General features: G+C 37.2%; 1 protein-coding gene and 2 long non-coding RNA genes across 9 annotated transcripts; 1 reads left to right on the top strand and 2 right to left on the bottom strand.

Moving 5' to 3' along the window:
• Window positions 1–6,442: 6,442 nt before the first annotated feature.
• On the bottom strand, window positions 6,443–10,303 carry LOC148958797 (uncharacterized). Of its 4 annotated transcripts, none has more exons than XR_016144255.1 (3): window positions 9,267–10,303; window positions 8,540–9,048; window positions 6,443–8,245 (listed from the first exon to the last, which is right to left on the bottom strand). It is a non-coding gene; the product is annotated as an uncharacterized LOC148958797 (long non-coding RNA). The 4 variants fall into 4 exon arrangements; XR_016144256.1 differs by having other exon boundaries at window positions 6,443–8,691; window positions 8,902–9,048; XR_016144254.1 differs by having other exon boundaries at window positions 6,445–7,890; window positions 8,057–9,048.
• Window positions 10,304–10,722: 419 nt separating this feature from the next.
• LOC148958796 (uncharacterized) lies at window positions 10,723–11,280 on the top strand. Its single transcript, XR_016144218.1, has 2 exons — window positions 10,723–10,848; window positions 11,125–11,280. It is a non-coding gene; the product is annotated as an uncharacterized LOC148958796 (long non-coding RNA).
• Window positions 11,281–11,327: 47 nt separating this feature from the next.
• Window positions 11,328–17,957, bottom strand: LOC148958795 (uncharacterized). 4 transcript variants are annotated; one of them, XR_016144217.1, is made up of 4 exons: window positions 15,892–17,957; window positions 14,010–14,146; window positions 12,252–13,884; window positions 11,328–11,960 (listed from the first exon to the last, which is right to left on the bottom strand). XR_016144217.1 is itself a non-coding variant. In XM_089111107.1 (4 exons), the coding sequence occupies exons 2-4, from the start codon at window positions 15,924–15,926 to the stop codon at window positions 13,673–13,675; spliced, it is 384 nt and encodes a 127-aa protein (XP_088967233.1). In that variant the 5' UTR covers window positions 15,927–16,056; window positions 16,256–17,957; the 3' UTR covers window positions 11,328–13,672. The 4 variants fall into 4 exon arrangements, 3 of the variants coding, with proteins under 3 accessions (XP_088967233.1, XP_088967234.1, XP_088967232.1); XM_089111107.1 differs by having other exon boundaries at window positions 11,328–13,884; window positions 15,892–16,056; window positions 16,256–17,957; XM_089111108.1 differs by having other exon boundaries at window positions 11,328–13,884; window positions 15,892–16,413; window positions 17,478–17,957.
• Between the last annotated feature and the right edge of the window lie 877 nt (window positions 17,958–18,834).

Here is an 18,834-nt window from a genome sequence, read left to right as displayed (position 1 = left end):
AACAAATATGTCGCCTTTGTTCTGTTACAGGTCATGCTGGCAATGGCCTTCAAATCGTCTGCAACAAAATGGAGTGTTTCCATCAGATGATCCAAGAAGTTAAGCGACTTTGGCGAGCAAAGCCAAAAAATCTATCCTGCTTTCAGCATTGTTGAAAAATGTTTCTGATGCATCTTCTTATATTTATTGTGGCAATAATATTGTCTCAGCTCCAAGATCTGGAAAAAAGTCTGACATTTTTTGTCTCAAATGAGCAGGATCCTTTAAAACCCTTCTTTGTAACAGCGCAAAAATTCAAGTCTCAGATGCACAGAACACTGCATAAAATTTGCAGCTTACAAAATAAGTTCTCATACCATCATCGTTGCAGAGGAAATGGGAGAGTTGGGGAACATGCTAGCAACATTCAATAGAAAAAATCCTAGTTCTATTTCGATACTAGCCGATCCAACGAACCCAGGACGAAAGGCCACAAAAGCAACCCAAAGGCGAAAGGGTTTTGTCATGAACCAAAGACAAATGCTGCAAACTTTGCTAGAAAACTTTATGTTAAAATTATCCTGACAACCCTGCCATTTAATTATAAAAAAATATCATTAGATAATTTATTGAATAAATTTACATGTGCCAAATTTTTGAAGGTGACCTCTGTCTGTAGATTCCAGTTCAAGAATCATTTTGTCCAATTTAGAGTCTATTTTTGAAGCATGGTCATTGTGCAGCATGGTCATTGAAGTCATTAAAAGACAACTTTTTTAAAATTAGTCAGCATCGCTTGAAAGTACCTTCTTGTATATAAATAAACTAAATTGCCTTAATAGAAAATTGCAAGTTCTTTATATGCATATATATATATAGTATGTTATTGTAGGCAGAAGCAAAGACTTAAAAAATTAAAATGCAACACAAATCTGTTAAAAAGGAACGATTTTGGGATTTCATGACTCTTTTCACTTAAGATTTCGATAAAAACTGTTCTGTTATGTTTTTTTCTATTGTAACTGTGTCGAAAATGTGTATGTTTTCAAAATCTTTTTGTTTGGTTAAATCGGTCTTTTTGCTACAGTGTTCTCTACTTGTATTTTTTATCAAGGCAGTAAAAAGCGGGGGTTCTTTTAAGCACTCGTTAAGTGTTTGGGTTTAATGTGATGAGTGGGAATTAATGGCTGTGCCAGCCACTAGGCTCTTGGGGGAGGGATCAAACCAAAAAATTCTAGGCAGCGCCCTTTTACCAACATGGAACGCCAATTTTACCTGAAGGGAACACCCACCACTAAGATTTGGTTACGCAAAGGCAGTTTGAAATCACAGGATTACATCACAAAAAATAGGTTGCCAAAATATTGCCCCCCCCCCCCGACATTTTCTCAACGAATCTAGATGAACTACATAATTGCCAGGCAAGGGAGAGCTGGGAGGCTGTCGCCACCTTACTTTTTTGCTGAAGTACTGTATGATATTAACATTGTTGCATCGAAGATAATAAAACAAAATGTTGCAACTGATGTGAGGGGAATAAATTGTGGAGTTCCCCAAGGTTCTTGTCTTGGTCCACTCTTGTTCCTGATTTAGATCAATGATTTGCCTTTTTCCTTGCAAAAATCTCATGTCAGCATGTATGCTGATGACACAGCCATTTCCCTCTCTTCAAAAAGTATTGGTGACCTTCAAAATTAACTAAACTTAGATCTTTTGAAACTACAGGATTGGCTGCATGCAAATAAACTTTCCCTGAACGTAGTGAAAACGCAGTCACTTGTTATAGGCTCTGGTCTACACATCCGTAAGATCGAAAGCCAGCCTTATGCGCCACCATCTTTTTCAATAGGTGATCAGAACATTGAAATGATCACCAACACAAGATACTTAGGTGTTCAGATAGACAGTAAGCTCAACTGGGACAAGCATATGGATAATATCAAGACCAAGGCTAATCGAGCCCTTGGACTTATTAAGTATTCTAAGAAATTCTCTCCATCTGACATCCTCAACAAAATGTACAGAGGAATGTTGAGCCCCATTTCAGCTACTGTTGTTCCGTTTGGGGCTGCTGTAATGAATCAAAGCTTGACGTGTTGCAAAAAATCCAAAATAGAGCTGCCAGAATTGTAACTAGCAGCCCATACAATTTGTCTGCTGCTCTGATAATTCAGAATCTTGGCTGGTTAACCATCAGAAATCTTGTAAGAAAGGAGACAGCCACCCTAACTTACAAATCTCTAAAGATGCTTGCACCAGACTACTTGAGAAATTTATTCGAAAAATGTTCAGATGATAGAGAACGGTTTCTGCGTTCATCAGAAACTGATCTTAAGATACCACTGCTAAAAACGATAAATGGCCAAAAGGTTTTTTCTTATCGCGGTCCAAAACTGTGGAACAGTCTAGAAAGGGCTACCAAATTGGCCCCCTCCCTGAAAACCTTCAAAGAACAGCTATAGTCGGGGACAACTTTTATTTCATCTTTACATTCACTTTTTATAGCCTTAGTATTATTAAATATTGTAAATTAGGTTTGATTGGTAAATTTCTTTTGTTACTAGTATTATAACATAGTGATTAGCTCTTATTTTAATCTTTTAAACAGGTCAGGTTGAAAAACATATGTATGAACCCTTAACCTGTATAAATATTATAAAATGAAATGAAATGAAGGCACATTTAAATAACACTAATGCCATTTTTCTCACTGTTTCAAATGATGCTGCTATTTTTGTTAATCAGTCAAACATATCAAACAACAAAGTTTGCCCTGTCATTGCAACTATTCCATGTAAAAAAACAACATCTCACATCCATTTTCCAAGGATTACCAATCATGTACATATTTCTTTTCTTACGCCACTAACACTTGCACATGTCAGCACTGTTACAACAATTTCTTGTTGAAAACGTTAACCAAATACTTGTACATGACAGATATTCACTTCAATTATATAATCACTTCAATATTCTGACAGTCAAATACACTAACATTAAATGAATTTACGGGACACTAATTTTACATCATACACAGTATATTACAATTGTTAATACATATTACAAAGAAAACCCAACGAAATGCCAACATCACAAAGAAATAAGCAAAAAACCAAAAAAACTACTTAAGAAACTGTTATTACTATCATGACTTTAAGGCAGTGCACCACCTCAAATAATGATCGAGCAAGGTTATTTTATGTACAATTCTAAGGATGATGTCGTCCTGTACCGTTTTTCTCCCTCAGTTGAGACACTATTTAATTTGTATCCTGTCATTTCTCAATTCTACAGATGACATCACCAAGCAAATCATCACCTTTCCTAAAGGAAAATGACATTGGTGTCAGCTTCTTTAATCAATTTACAAAGTTGTTTTTGCGGCTTTATGGACCGACTGTTTCATGGGAAAATGTTCCTGCAATGGATTTGGCCAAGCCTATTAACTGCGAATGGCTCCTACGGCCAACCTTTGCCTTGAGTGAGCTCTATCAGTCAGTGGTGGACAACATGGAGCTTCTCAAGGAAAGCCCATAAGTAAAGTCTAAAAAAAGCAGTTGATGAGGACATTGAAGAATTGTGCGAAGCTCTAGCATAGTTTAATACGCGTGACACGGAAGCTGCACCAACAACCCAGGATTGTAACACAATCATAAAAACAATGCTCGCTAATGACTCCCTTGCTCACTTCATGGAAGAAGCATACCAAACAGGGGGTGCCCTTTTCATAATGTCTTGCCATTATTTAATGGCAAGAACCATAATAACTGATCCAGAGGCATATGCCTCCAAAATTGCCCTTGTTGGTGGTGGGGATGAAGAGTTTAAAAAGAACTCATCTGTAGCAAACCTAAGAAAAATATTCTTACAATCAACAAGCAAAAAAAAGCCGGCAAAAAGGAATATTGCCAGAATGCTGCAGGAGTTCGAGGACGAGGAAAGTGACAATGTGCCACCACCGAAAAAAAACCCAAAAAGAAGCAAATTATAATGGAGGATGAAGATGATGACAGGGCCAAGCTGCAAGAAGCACAAAACAATCGACAATTGATTGATTATCTTAATTTTCTCGTTATTATATTGCAATTTATTCCTGTTTATCCAAAAATTCATAATATTTAACCATTCACATTTTGTTCTTTCTTGGGTTATGCTTTTATAAGACGAAGACATGTAAAAGCTCACTTGATTTTGATTTTCAGTATGAATACAAACTGTGAAAACATGGCCTATCGATCCCTTAGTCTTTATGAGTTTAAGCAAGGGGTGTCAAAAAGTTACCACAGGGATGACCAGAGACTCTATTTGCATCAGTTTATACCAACCCTCCCAACCCCTGTTTTTTTTGTACTTGAAGAAGAAAGGCGAAGAGAGAAAACAGTTTTTAAGTCTAAATATTGTGCAAAGCAATGTAAAATTCCAAGAAAGGTGTATTTCATGTCTACAAAGTTATCGTTTCTTTTGCTTCTTCTTTGTAGACGATGTTTCGGAGGAACTGTTACTGTCAGGAATTTCATCATCATCATCTGCAATAACCCGCCGTTTTCGTTTCTTTTGTGCAGGAGGCGGTGCAGCTGCAGGAGACGATAGAGGTAGAGATGGCAGAGACAGTGCAGAAACCAGAGAAGGTCCAGGAGATGTAGGAGCTGTAGGAGGTGGGAGGTGGAGCTTTAGGAGGAGGTAGTTGAGGTACTGGAAACAGCTGCTGTTGAGAAGTGGGAGTGGGATGAGGAAGATGGGATGCGGTGCTGCTTTGCGATGATGGAGATGGCATTGGTTGAGTGGAGATAGAAAAGGGGATTGTTGGGTTATTTGTGAGCAGAGAAGTTAATGATGCAGATGGGGCAGAGGGTTGTTGTGTTTTTGGAAAGCGTAGCAAAGAGGTTAATTGTGCAATATAAGATGAAGAAGGGGGCAGTGTTGGCTTTGAATGATGGAGTAACAGAAGCAGATCTAAAATATTTTTGGATGATTTGAAAGGTGGCTCTGGATTTGGGGCAAAAGTGAGTAGATCTGCGTTTTTTTTGGGGTTGGAAGTGAGGAGATGGGCAACTCGTATATTAAGGCCAATGGAGAAGAGAGCTGCACCTATCTTGATGCACGAGTTGAGCTGGGAGGCAAGGTCTGGAGTGAGCTTTAGTAGATTTAATAGGAGGGAACGTTTGTCGAGGTCAGAAGGGCTTGTGAGAGAGTCTTTGTGAAAATTCTGAAGAGTGAGGGCAAGTGGTTGTATGTTGGAGGTAAAGGAGCTGATTTTATCTTTGTCTCAGAGAAGACTGTCCTCCTGCAGCAAGGGGATGTTTTCTGTAATAGTTGAGCAAAGCTCAGATGTTGCCACGTGTGGTCTTCTAAGCCACTCACATCCTTCTGGGCGAAGTCTTGATAGTGCAATTGCATCAGCTGGGAAACCTTTGACACGTCCGTAGGGCTTTAAAAAATTCTTAGGAAAGTGCTGGAATTAGTCGCTTTTTAATTGATGCTGCCAGTCCCAATAGCCTTTAGAAAATGGCATATCTTGTAATGCTTGCAAGAAAGTCATTGGCTGGCCAAATTTTTTTTTCCTTTTAACTTAAAGTAAAATGCTGTATGAGAGTGTTGTTGAAATATCTTTCCTTTCTGATTTCATTTTCCCACTTAAAAACCCATTTGAAATTATGGCGGGAAATGAATCACCTGACACCGTGACATAGATTGTGATAATTTGTTATTGCTGCTACTGGTATAGAGTGCAATATTAACGTTTACAACACGCTTGTAAACGAATACAGTTCGTCTGGACCTGTCGCGTCGTGTTTTGTAAACTCTCTATCAATTACAGGAAGATTCTGAGTTATCACAATGTACGTCATAGGGTCACGTGATAAAAAGCAAAATCGCGCCCCCTGCGCCCCCTGATTAGAATTCTTTTGTTCCAAACCAGGAAAAACTTACTTCTAAAAGATGATCTATAAGTTAATGAAAAGAAAAGATAGGGTGAAAAGTGTGTCACTTGTCCTTTAAATAGAAAATAAATTTTGTAACTTTTCCTGTCAGAAGAGCCGTCATGTATTGTGTCACACCTAGATGTGCAAGGGTATAGGTTTGGCCATAATGCACATTCAATGCCATCCCATTTGTACACATAAAAAATTGTTGGTTCTGCTTTAGCATAAAGCAAATCTTCCCTTGTATTGAAATTTTTTTAATAGGATGAAGACGGATTGGAAAGAGGAAAGTGGAGGGCTGTTGTACATGGTCTCAGAGCTTCAATGTGAACATTTGTCGAGGATCTTAGTTGAACTGGCATATTCTGTAAAACATGTACCACTTATCTGTCATTGCGACACTGGTATTGCAGATTGACTTCTGATTTTTGGAGCTTAATAAAACTTGGCAACAGTTTACAGCTTTCACATTTGCTCCAAGAGAGAGTTTTGCACCAGCGTTCCAAGGAAGGAACAGGAGAATGTGTGCAGGAAGGTATGCAATCTGTAAGGTGTAGCTGGGAGTGAATAGTTTCTAATTCTGTCTTATCTTGTTCTTTCCAGTAAGAGCGTTTCTTTCCAGTTTCTGCTCTTTCTAATGATATATCATGTTTGATATATACACCTTAATTTTTAGAATGGCTAACTAATCACCATAATGGGAGACTAATCACCATAATGGCAGATCCTAGAAAAGAAGAAGTGCAAATTGAAAAAATGATAAAATTTACTGCTTGGCCAATAGAACAAAATATTTATTGAGAGGACTGCAAGAAGACACACTTAGTTTCTATTGTCTATTGCAGACTCTGATATGGAAATTATAGTGGGTCTTTTTTAAAATAATTTTTTTTGCTGGAGGCATACTTCAATTGTTCAATTTTACCTGTACAAGCTCAAAGTGGGCAATTAGAGAATGGTTACAGCAGAAAACTGTGTAGATGCCATATTTTGCGTTATGTCATACACTGTCCTGTCTTTGAAAAAAGCAAACATTTTATGACATACTAAAAGCTTTTTCGTCTGACACTCCTCAGAGCAAAAACGTCAGAATAGGTTCCGAAAAAAACACGATGGAAAAATATATACCCAGTTGTGGATCGAAATAGGCCAATCAGAAAAACGCAAGCACAAGACCGGTATAGTTGACCAATCAGTGCCGCGAGCCTAAAGAAAAATAACTACACTGTCATGTCTTGCGTCGCCTGCAATAACTATTTTTTCCCAAACCAAATCAAAATCATCAAGTAGATATTTTCTGGTTCTTCCAGAATAAGTGAATACTGGGAAAGAGTTTTTCCTGAAAAGTGAAACAAAATCATGGATAATCTTCATAATAACCAATGAGGAGGGATAAGTATGATTTAAGAATTTAATCTTCTCCTAGGGAATAAGACACTGCAAATTTTTCATTCGATCTTTTTACTCATTTTATTCTGGCAGACAAGGGTTTTACAAAGCTAAATCCAAAAATGAAAATTGAATAAATTTGTATTGTATTTTTGAAGCAATTTTTATGTAAAAGAAATATGTTTTTCTTTTATGAATAAAACCTGTCAATTTCTGACCATAAGATGCACATACCCTTTGATGTGTATAAAATGTTGGAAGTGAGATGCATGCCAGTCCCATGTGCTTGAAGACATTCAACACCTTGGTTGCAGATGTTCCAGCAACTAGGATTCCAAATGAGAGGAGCTAATTCCCAGCAAAGATCCTTGTATTTGGGATGGTTGGCTGACTTCTCCACACATTTTCTTTGCTTTTACAAACTGGGTTTCCGCAGACAGTTTTGACCTCCACCATTGTACCGACTTTGGTGTGTGTTACCAATACACCATCAGATTTACATGATGGGCAAAATTTGAACAAGGAAAACAGAAGTGATATAAAAACAATAAACTTTGGTTCCGTTCGAAGATTGCTCAAAGTCACATCACTGTCAATTCTGCAAAAATAAAATCCAGGAAAAAGAAAGTTAACAACTACCTAAGATAATATATCACCATTTACTCAATGAATGAGAACTTTTATTCGTGTGTGATGTGCTCTTTTACATACATACACTTCTGAATTATGATATAACACCCATAAATCTATCGTAGCATAATGACCTTTTACAATATTGGCCTTCTTCCTCACTAAATGTATCTTCTTCAGGTGGCATAAAATCTTCATCTGTTAGATCAACTTGCTCCAACTCGTTAGTGTCTGGGTCATCAGTTGAGTCATCATTGATGCTACTTTCAACCTCGTAGCAGATATTTCTGAAGTGGTTTCATCCAAATCATTTTGCAATGAATCTAAATTAATGACACATGTCAAAAATAATGTAAAATGCAATATAATACACTACATTGTACCTAAGATGAACATCTAAAATCCGACATTAGTGATATTTTGATAGGATCCAATTATATTTCCCAAGGGCAAACAATATAACTATTTGTGACATCTGGATGATTACTAGAAGAAATGTAGAGAGTTGGTTTGCTTGAAACAAATTTTTATAATTGTTAAAAGAATTTATAGTCAAAACATACTAATTTAAGACTAATTTAACTGGAAAGACTAATTTAATAAAATGCTTCACAAACCAATTTTTTTTCTCTAGTCTTTTTTTTACTGCAAGTGCCTTCTTCAATTTACTTTTTGTTCCTAGAAGATTATTCTTGTACCTCCTACTCTGACTTGCTCAATATTTACAGCCCACACAAGTGTTTTCTGTTTGAATCCCACAGTCAGTTGTCTAAAAAAGAATAAATTTCAGGATTTTGATTTTCAAGTAATGCATCCATATTTGCTTCAATTCAGATTAACCTTAGAAACAATACTATAAAAATGAGTTAGTATTTTTAAGGAGATTTGGGGATGCAATTTAATGATTTAGCAAATTTTGAAGTTCCCCAAAACAGTCATCACATATATACTTTATTTTGCAAAAATAATTTTATCATACTTGTGGTGTAGAGCTGTCTTCTTCATAGTCTGCAAGTGAAGGTGCTTCATCTAAAATCTGACTTTGTACAGCCTTCTTTGTTCCTGGTGTTGTGACTGATGGGATTGTGACTGTGGAGTCTCCAGATTGAAGAATATTACGGATTGTCTAGAATCACAAAGTTGTTGAAAATTATATTAACCCATGAAAAATTGAATCAATCTCCCCTGGTGACCAGACCAATATTTACAAAAATTAGAAATGAACTTCATTATGAAGCAAATGAGTTGGACAATTCCAAAAATAATTATAAAATTTCAAACAATCAAAATATTTCAGCACTGGTATTTTAAAGCAATAAAAGCAAAGCAATAAATTGTACTAACTTGTCTGTGGCAACGGCTTCCTCGGACTGAAACTGTTTCTTTGTTTTGGCCTTGGGCCAAAGATGAGGGCCTAGCAGGGTAGATGGATGGCACCGCAGAAATCCCAAATTGATCTCTCACCAACTCTCGCTTGAAAGATTCACTAAACCCAGGTAACAGACTCGCATTGCCAAAGACTTTTCATAATCACCTGCGTTGAAGTGCTGAGAACAGATTCCTGAATACTTGGATGGTGTCCATTTCGCCCGTGTTTTCCGAACAAAATCAATCCATCTCTTTCTCCTTTGCTTTGTAACTGGTCTGCTGTCTTCGAAGTAAGGGATTAAATGGACTGTTATACCCTTTTCCTTACTTGCTGTGGCGGAGCCACTGTAAACACAACAAAATCTTGGCATTTTGACTGGAAAATTAGAATTCGAACTCGAACGATAGGCCACGCCGCTAACAACAAACAGTAACCGAAGCAACACTGGTAAAGGTCTCACTCATTCTACGTCACGCACAAACCAGTTCCAGACCCCAAAAGACAGTCTACTAAATTGTCTTTAAAGTCATATAGAATTCAATATCAGAAAATCGATTTTGGTCACATCTGACCTTTAAAGGATCGGTAGAGTATGTAGTTTCTTCTTTATTAATTAAATTTGATATTCCTATTTCTGTACAGTTGTATTGATCGATTGAAAAAATGAAAAAAAGCAGGACTCTCGATGAAATATACTAGCTAATTTTGCCAGAATGCTTTTAAGAGGGTCAAAAGAGAGCGTTAACATTTATAGAAAAAAAGTCATCATTTTGTTTGGTTACAGCTCAAGTCATCTTTATATTCATAGCTTGTTCTCGCGTTTATTTCTTGTAGTATAAATAGTACAAGTAGTACGTATGGTGCGAGCTTTAATTGAACCCTTTTTGTTTTTTTAGAAGAAAGGGGCTGTCTTGTTATGGAGACTTGTTCATTTGTAACAACGAGGAAGTGGATTATGCCTTACAGACCATTTATGATAATCCAGATATCAGTAGGATGCCGGTAAGATTTAGTTGCTGGCGACAGAATGTCTACACGGTACAGCAAAGTCATTATTTGTATTTTGTATATTGTATTTTGTTTTTAAAGAATATTGATTACAGTTACACCCTTTTCTAAAGTTTTTTGCAGATAAGGCTGACAGAAAGTGGGCATTCGTTTTTATTATTGCAACAACTTCCCTTCACTATTTTATTATTTTGTATATTTTTCATCCTGTTGATTTAGGAAATTGAGAGCGGCCTGTGTAGATCTAGATTATGGAAAGCTGCTCAGGAACGGTCATGCAAGTTTTTCAAATTTGGACCAGACAGGTATTGTGATGATCTCATGCCAGCATCACATTGCACAGAAAGCGCTGAACATGTTCAGGGGTGAGCTGTTCGGATAAGTTACCTGCAGAATAAATTTTTAGTGGAGCGTGGCTTGACAATGCTTAATACCGATGTGGCCTGCAAATATTCAAAGTGGGTGCAAAAAAATGACCCGGAGCTCCACCGAAAGACAAAGTTCGCCATTGGAATGATGCATGGTAAGGGACATCCTGCTCACTGTGAGGTATACTTGCTTTCATACTGAAATTTATTTTTCAAACATATCAACTTGTTTTTTCTTTTCTATAGCTGAATACCTATATCACTGTTTCAAGGTTTTAGAAAAGTTGAAAGATTGTTGCAGAAGATTTAAGAGACAAAGTGAATGTGAACAGCACAATCCAACTTACTCTGGCACCTTTTTCTATTTGTATGCCAGTTTTACAAAGTTATTTGATATTTTGATATTTGAGCTTACCGCGTACTTATTCTTGACTTTATTGTTCTGCTTGGTACTCAGGTGCTTTTTGGAGGACTTTGGACAGATGGTGTTGGCTTTACATCGGAAGAAGAAGACGAGCAGATCTGTCAAGGATTGGAACAATGAGAAAATACAAGCTACTAGAACGTAAGTGTATTTTTAGATAAACGTTGGTTTACTTCATATTGTTAATTGTTTTTTGTTTTAATCAAGCATCATTAAACATATGAAGAAGTTTCATTCTTCTGGGATGATTGCATTCAAAATTATCTATAACTTTAGCAACATTCAACTCAATGCCATTATGGATGAGAAGAAGCGATGAGGCATTAAGCCTCTCTTCAGACATTGTGTTTCTCAAGAAAGTTTTCAAGCGACGCAGAACAGATATTGATCGTCTACATCATCAAGAGGCTACAAATATTCAGGAAAGTTAGCTTGTCAATTGCTGGGAGTAGAGGCCGTGATTTATTGAACCTTTTCCATGACTCTTTCCACATGTCCGATTCTATTTCCACTAACCACAGCTCTGTGAGATCATTCATGTAATGTTTAAGGAATTTTAACAAAACCTCTCTCCACTCATGTGCAAAAACCACATTTCAGAAACGGAAGAGCTAGTGTACGAAAATATGACAGGAACTGTTTTGGCAGGGGTGTTATTTTGCATTGTCTGAATCTGTTCTTGATTTTTTTGGGTTGTTCCAACCTCATCTGTAAGAAGACAAGCTTCTTCGTACCATGTCTTATGTCTGCCTTCAACGTTCAGTTGAAGTTTCTTTAAAACTGCAAACAGACATTTCATCTCACCATATCAATTTCTGAAGCCTGTAACTGTCTTGTAAGATGTAATGTTACCTCCAGACAGCGAACAACTGTAAGAGTGAGAATGAGCTCAAATGTTAATGTCAAATGTTAAAAAGAAGTTGCATCAACAATTAAAGCAGCATTCCATGTACTGTCAGCATTGCCTTTTTATCTCTTCAAATGCACAGATAATTGGCTCAAAGAGAACTATAAAATTTTCAAGGTATTGATTTACATGCAACCTATCTTGTCCAACAGACATTTGTCAAGTGTTCATGATTTGACGCTGGCTTATTTATCATTACCTGCTCTTTCAATACAGCAAACAGCTGAGAATGAGTAAGGCACAGTGAACTTACATAGCTTTAGGTACGTGTCTTGAATGTGGGTCGCAGCACCTGAACATCTACCTGCCATGTTTCTAACACCATCATACCCTTTTCCGCAACATAGCTCCATATCTAACCTGAATGAATGGATGGCATCCAATATTTTTTCAGATATTGCTTTCCCAGAAAGTCCTTTGCTGCACTGGAAAGAACCCAGAAATCGTTCATGTATGACCAATTTTGCGTCAATATACCTCACAAAAACTTCCATTTGCTTGACATTACTAATGTCAGCAGCATCGTCTGCCAAAACTGCAGATACTTTGATTCCTTGTTTTCTTGAATCAAATCATCTCTAATCATGTCACTACAAAGACAAATCAATTAATTTTGTGTTGTTTTCGACCGACAGGTGGCTTTTTTCAGTGTGTTATTGACATGGTCATCAAATTCGAAATTGTTGCTACATTTAGCCAGCAACTGCAGAAAACTTGGAGGTTGCCAGGATTATTTGATTTATCTTCAGCAAAGATGTCCTTTTTCACGATGGCCTTGTATTCTTTGCTGACATCCGCACATAATAATGGCCTCTATGATAGGTTTGAGCTTTTCTTGGTTCTTTGCTTCCTGGTCAGAAACCTTTTTATTCAACTCCACGTCTATAGATGTTGCCTTATCTTCCATGCTGCAGCAGAACACCAATGCTCTGATCCTAGAGAATCCATGCACAGGGGATTTCAAAACATGGTCTTTTAGTTTCTTTTGAGCCTTTGCCCAGTAATTTAGCATAACTTTGAACAGGTATTGTAGATTGGAGGCATTATGGTAACTCTCTTTACCAAAAATAGCACAGTTGATACAAAGTACTCAATCCAAAGAGAGAAAATATGCAAGCCAAGGAATTTTTTCATCTTCAACAAGAAGCTTGGCTTCATACTCTGCGAGAATTAAGTTCTCTTATATGCTAAGAAAAAAATTCCCAGACAAGACAATAAGCAGATGAAATTAGACATATTCAAAAAAATTCATGCTTAATGCATTTTCTCATATGCAGTCAGTGTAATTGATTTTTAATTTTCTTTATCTGTTGCAAGTTACTGCATTTACACAATATTGATTTTTCAAGTTTAATTCATTAAATGTTTATTGTATTCAATTACAACAGTTTTTAACCAATATTGTAATTTCAAATATTAATCACACAACCAATGAAGGGCGCTGAATATTCATACTTTTCTAAAATCCATGACCTCAGATTGTTTTCAGGTCTGTATTTAATGCAGCTGACCATTTTCTCATTTATCTGATAAAAATGCCTTGCTAACAAAACGTGACGAATCCTATATTTTACAAGACTATAGATGAGAACAAGAGATGGTTAGTTTTTGCCATTTTTATTGTGTGGGCAGAAGCTCTTTAAACCCTTCCCTTGTGAAATATTCTCTTCAATGTTATTTATTGCCAAAGGTTGCTGGTGGTACACTTTGCATAATCATTGCTCTTCTGGCAGCTAGCTTTTTAATTGCATCTGCTCTTGGCTCCTTCTTGTGCATTGTATTGATTGGCATGGGGGTCATTGCTTTCAGTTTGTTCGCTGAATCTTTTGAAGCTGTGGCAGAACTGGCTCCATTGATCAAGGTTAAATACAGCTCATCAACAAACTCTGAATAAATTGATTTAAATAATATTATCACTGGAAGAATTTTTACAATCAATAAAAGTCAAAGTTTTTTATAGCAAAATACCAGGCAATGAATAAGTTCATAATATAATTTTCATTGGCATTACCAAAATACTGTTCCACACGGACATCCTTTATTGTTACCTCACCATTCTTATACTTTGGGTATTTGACTCTGTTTGTGCCATCTTTCCTTTTTTCTCTTCGAAGATTGCAGTTTAAATGCAAAATGGCCATGATGGTTCTATAAAGACAATGTTATTGTTTGGTTCTATAGAGAAAATTCTATTGTAAGTCTCTGTGTTGCAAATAGGACCGTCGAGAGGGGGGGGGGGGGGGTAACCAGGGTAGTTACCAGGGGGCCCGGGGCCTTGAGGGGCCCGTAGAAAATAAGGTATGTATTTTTGGCTTTTGGAAAATAAGGAGTTTTCAATTAGCAGCATTGGCAGGGCGGGCCCATGACCCGATTGATATTCGAAATTTAATCTTTCAACAAGGGAACAACAAGCTGGTCTATGATGAGGGCCTTTACCTGTTATGGTTTGTAATTAAAACATTGACGATACGATCATAATATACTTCTCCGGAAGCCAAAAAATTCGATTGCACTTTCATATATCTACTTTTAGGTCAAATGTTTTTAGTTATTGCTTGTGTGGACTCCCTATAAACGTAAAAGTGAATCTTCCATTCACGGCATACACCAGAGAAAAAGCACATGCGAAGAACAAAGACAAATTCAAAAGCTATAAAAGTCTTTATCAAAATCACTAAGTGGCATCACGATCAAACCAACCCCTGCGCTGTCATCTTACAGGCACAAGTCTGGGGCTCAGCAAAGGCAGGAAAAAAAGATATGAGAAAAAGATGCAAAGAAAGCATCTCGCACATTGTTTGAGGTAGGTGCTTATAAAAGAGACAAGGAGGGTGATTCAACTTTAAATAAACCTGGCGAAAGTTTTGTTCAAGGCATTGCTGAAGAAGAAGACACAGACAGCTTGGCTGCTTCGCTAGACCATGACACCAAAGAAAGTAGAGAAAGCACTACTGATTCGTCATTAAGTCAAGATACTGTTCATAGTGGATCATCTAGTTATGATGTCAGCACATTGACCGGATTTCCAACGATAAAAGAGTTAGAAAAGGTTGTTAGAACTGACCATTTGCCTCATCCTCCAGAGTTTCCCAAAGATTGCGACGGCCACAAATTTCCAACAACGGTCCTAAATGTGAAGCAGCAAAATAGGGAGGTAGTAAGAAGCTGCCTTGTTTTCAGTCCTACAAAGGCTGCACTCTATTGTTTGCCATGCAAGTTGTTTGGCCACACTATTAATAATGGTTCAAAATCAAAATTAGCTTCTCCTGATGGTTGGGGAGCGAACGACAGCTGGAAAAAAATGATTTCGCCCAGAGGAAAGCAAGAAAAGCAGTTTTTTAAACATTAAATTAACTCTGATATGTTTTAATAATTTGTTTTAATGATTTGTTTTATATAGTCACTAATTACATGTTCTGTTAAAGACCTTAAAATACAAATTCAAGTGTTTCATGGGCGTTGATTTCAAAATTCACGCCTTTTACAGTCCATCTAACTGCATTGCTAAGGGTGTAACCCAAAAAAGGTTTTTGCAGCCTTTGACGGTAGGGCCCAGCCCATGTCTCGACGGCACTGCTTGCAAACATACAGATGATACAGCATATTCTGTGGCTTTTGCTAGCAGCAGGGTATCTCAACAGAACAAAATTTATAAAGCAGTATAATTGGTTAATAAATATGAAGTCTTGTTATATTTCATGAAATTTGTATTGATACTTCAGAGCACTGATAAAGAGACCCATCCAAGTTCATATGATTTCACTATTTCTCAAAATTCAAAATGTTTTTTAAATTTTTGCAGTTAGATCATTAATCTAAGATTTTCTTTTCAATACCTTTTTCAGGCATGTTATATTACTTTCAAATAAAATAACCAAATTAAATAGTCAAACCTGCAATACATCCCGCTAGAGGAGAAGTAGATCATCTTTGGGACAAATTTATCCAACACGGAATGGTAGCTTTTAAGGCAACTCGTTTGTGTTTCCAGAGACACTTTCTGAACACCTTTCAGGAGAATTTTGTTTGTCAACGCTTTCTTGCTTGTTCATATGATCCTGGAGATGAAAATTTAACTGATTTGGTAATTCTGCTTTTTAATTTTTATTGATATTTCAACATTTCAAATAATCAAATAAAAACTAGTTTTTGAAAGCTACGTTGATAAGCGTTTGAAGGAAACAAAATATAACAGGGTGGTTTTTAGAGAGTAGAGGACACAAAAAATTCCTATTAGTAGAAAAATTTGGTACTTACCATTTGGGATTCATTTCTTGGTTTGAATACTTTTACCATGATGACAGGAGTTGAAAAGGGGAGGTCCAAAGTTTTCATGCATATTGATTACATGACTTAGGAAAGCCATAAACTTTGCTACAAAATTCTGTCCATTTCTGTCTTTTGTTGTGGTGGCACTACAATAAAAATGGTGAATGCAAGGTTTTATCCACTATTTTATAATTACATTTCCCTTAACTTTTGTTAGAGCGAGCAATACTTTTGAGTTCTCTAGAACATAAATGAAACCAAATAAAGTGACGGCTGCAAATAGAAGCAGAGATCGCCCTCGCCAATGCCATCAGAAACTTAGTGGCCTGGGTAATACAACACACGATAAATGGCAGGGAGACAATTTATTGAAAAATTAGTCTGTTTATAATTTTTGCAAGGTCTGGAGGACTTCTCCTTCAACAAATATCTGGGACAATGAACGCCCTTGTAAGCTCATCAACACCAGCTACAATCGTTCCCAAAAATAACTGGAAAGCCTTCCCTTTATTTCATGAAAAGGCCTGAAAAAAGAGGGATTACCTTACAAAACTAAATTAATGCCCAAATTTTCAAGGAAATCTGTAGGTTTATCCAAACCTTGTTCTGTTCTTTAATCAATACTAAAATTTGGCCAACTATAATATAAAGCCTAAAAAGACATAATAATGAATGTTGTAAGCTTTTTTCATGTGCCATAAGTTGAAGCAGTGCCTTATGGTTGGCTCATTGTCTCACATGTAGGCATTAATTGCAATATGGTGATCAGTAGTGAAACTCTCAATTTTGAACCGTGGTCCTTGATAAAATTTAAACTTTTCTCACATCCATACAATGCCATGCGACAAACATAAAGAGTTCGGTTTCTAAAAAAACACTATATTTTGTACTCAATCCTATAGTAGATCATATATAGATCTATTATAAACTGTTTTAGGTGGGGAAGGGCCATTATTGAAGAGCTGGTTACATGTTTTTTAAGATTCAAAAAATGGGCCTAAGTACGTTTACCTCCATTATTCCGTTTTGCCCTCTTTAAATAAGGTATGACACTTGTATTTCTTAGGTTTAGGAGAAGACAATTCAATCAGTTCAATTCAATTCAATTCAAAGCTAGGAAAAATTCCAAATGGTAATAGCAGAAAATCTAAATCTATCGGCCATCCTAAGTATTAATATGTAGACTATAGGTAGAAAAATTGCCACAAACCTATTGGTTATGCTCAGCTATATGAAGTCGTATGTTCCTCTAAACCTCAGAGCGATCGTGGCCATATCGTTCGTGTCACATGAACTCATCCAAATAGGATGGTTTCATGTGGTCGAGACTGCCGTACACTGCCTCCAGTTTATGCCTCGCTCTTGACTAGTAGGCCTCTACACCGTTTGTGTGCACTCCAGTGATGGGGTCAACAAAGTTGTCTGCGTGAATGACAACTCCGTGGTTGAACCCCAACGCTCCCAGTCCACTGTATGCTGCCCAACCATCGGAATATATGGTAGATCCAGGTCGTATCTAATGCTGTATTAGTTGTATCAAGGTGTCTGCATCCCGTCTGCCGACAAGCTTGATGACACCAACCTTTGTCTGCCAGTCATACATCCCAAAAATCAATTGTTTGTGCTGGGGCGTCATCCCCCCTGTTATACTTCCAGTTATACTTCAATCTCCACATTCAGGTCCAGTCCACCAAGCCACAGAATAGAAATGCCCAGAAGGGTCACTCGTGTCGGCATCCTTTGTTGCAAGTTCACTCGATTTTTTCTGGCGCCGCGCTGTCTGTACATACAGTTCTCGTTTTCAACCGTCATGAAAGGAGGCTAGTAGTCTAGGATGTTGCACAATCGAAGGCGTGTTGAAGCAAATTTAAAAACAAGCTCCCTTGAATATCACTGGGGCTGCACTTCATACCATCATGAAGCAAAAGGAGAGTGAATAAAATCACAGAGGCGCTTAGTTCGTTATGAATCGTGAGTTTGGAAACGATATTTAAATTCCCTGTTAGCTAATAATCAATACAACAGGCCTACTACAGTTATGAGATGCGAGACCACCATTGATAGCAGTATTTTCCGGTTATAAAGCAATATATACAGGGCAAGATACTAGTTTAATTCTGGTTCAGATCGTTGAATTTGTTTTCCTAGTCCCATCTCACATTATTGTGTTGTTTTTCATCGATGTGCTTTGTTCGTGCTAATTGTTTGACATACTATCCTCGTTTTGGTGACGCATGCGCGAAAAAACTCACGCTGAATCGATTGGCAAAGAGTGACCCTTCTGGTCATTTCTATTCTGTGACCAAGCATTCTGCTGTTCATGGGAAGTCGAAGAAGCTTGACAGAACATATTTCTCACAACATGTTGTACCAGTCAAAAACTGTGTGCTCTGACACAAGTGTAGCACCACTCGCGGTCGACATACTGCCGTCCATAGCCCAGAAATACATCATGAGAACTATCTTCTCCAATGGCAAATTCGATCCGTCACAGATAGTTCTTGTCTTCCCAAACCTGCATTTCCACCTGAAACCATCTGGCTATCAGCCCTTGGCACCATCTCCAT

The sequence above is a fragment of the Rhopilema esculentum genome, chromosome 11 (assembly GCF_057945365.1).
Source record: "Rhopilema esculentum isolate cy_ngs chromosome 11, ASM5794536v1, whole genome shotgun sequence".
NCBI lineage: Eukaryota > Metazoa > Cnidaria > Scyphozoa > Rhizostomeae > Rhizostomatidae > Rhopilema > Rhopilema esculentum.
Note: the sequence above shows the minus strand (reverse complement) of the source record. Positions and strands in the feature narration are given on the sequence as shown.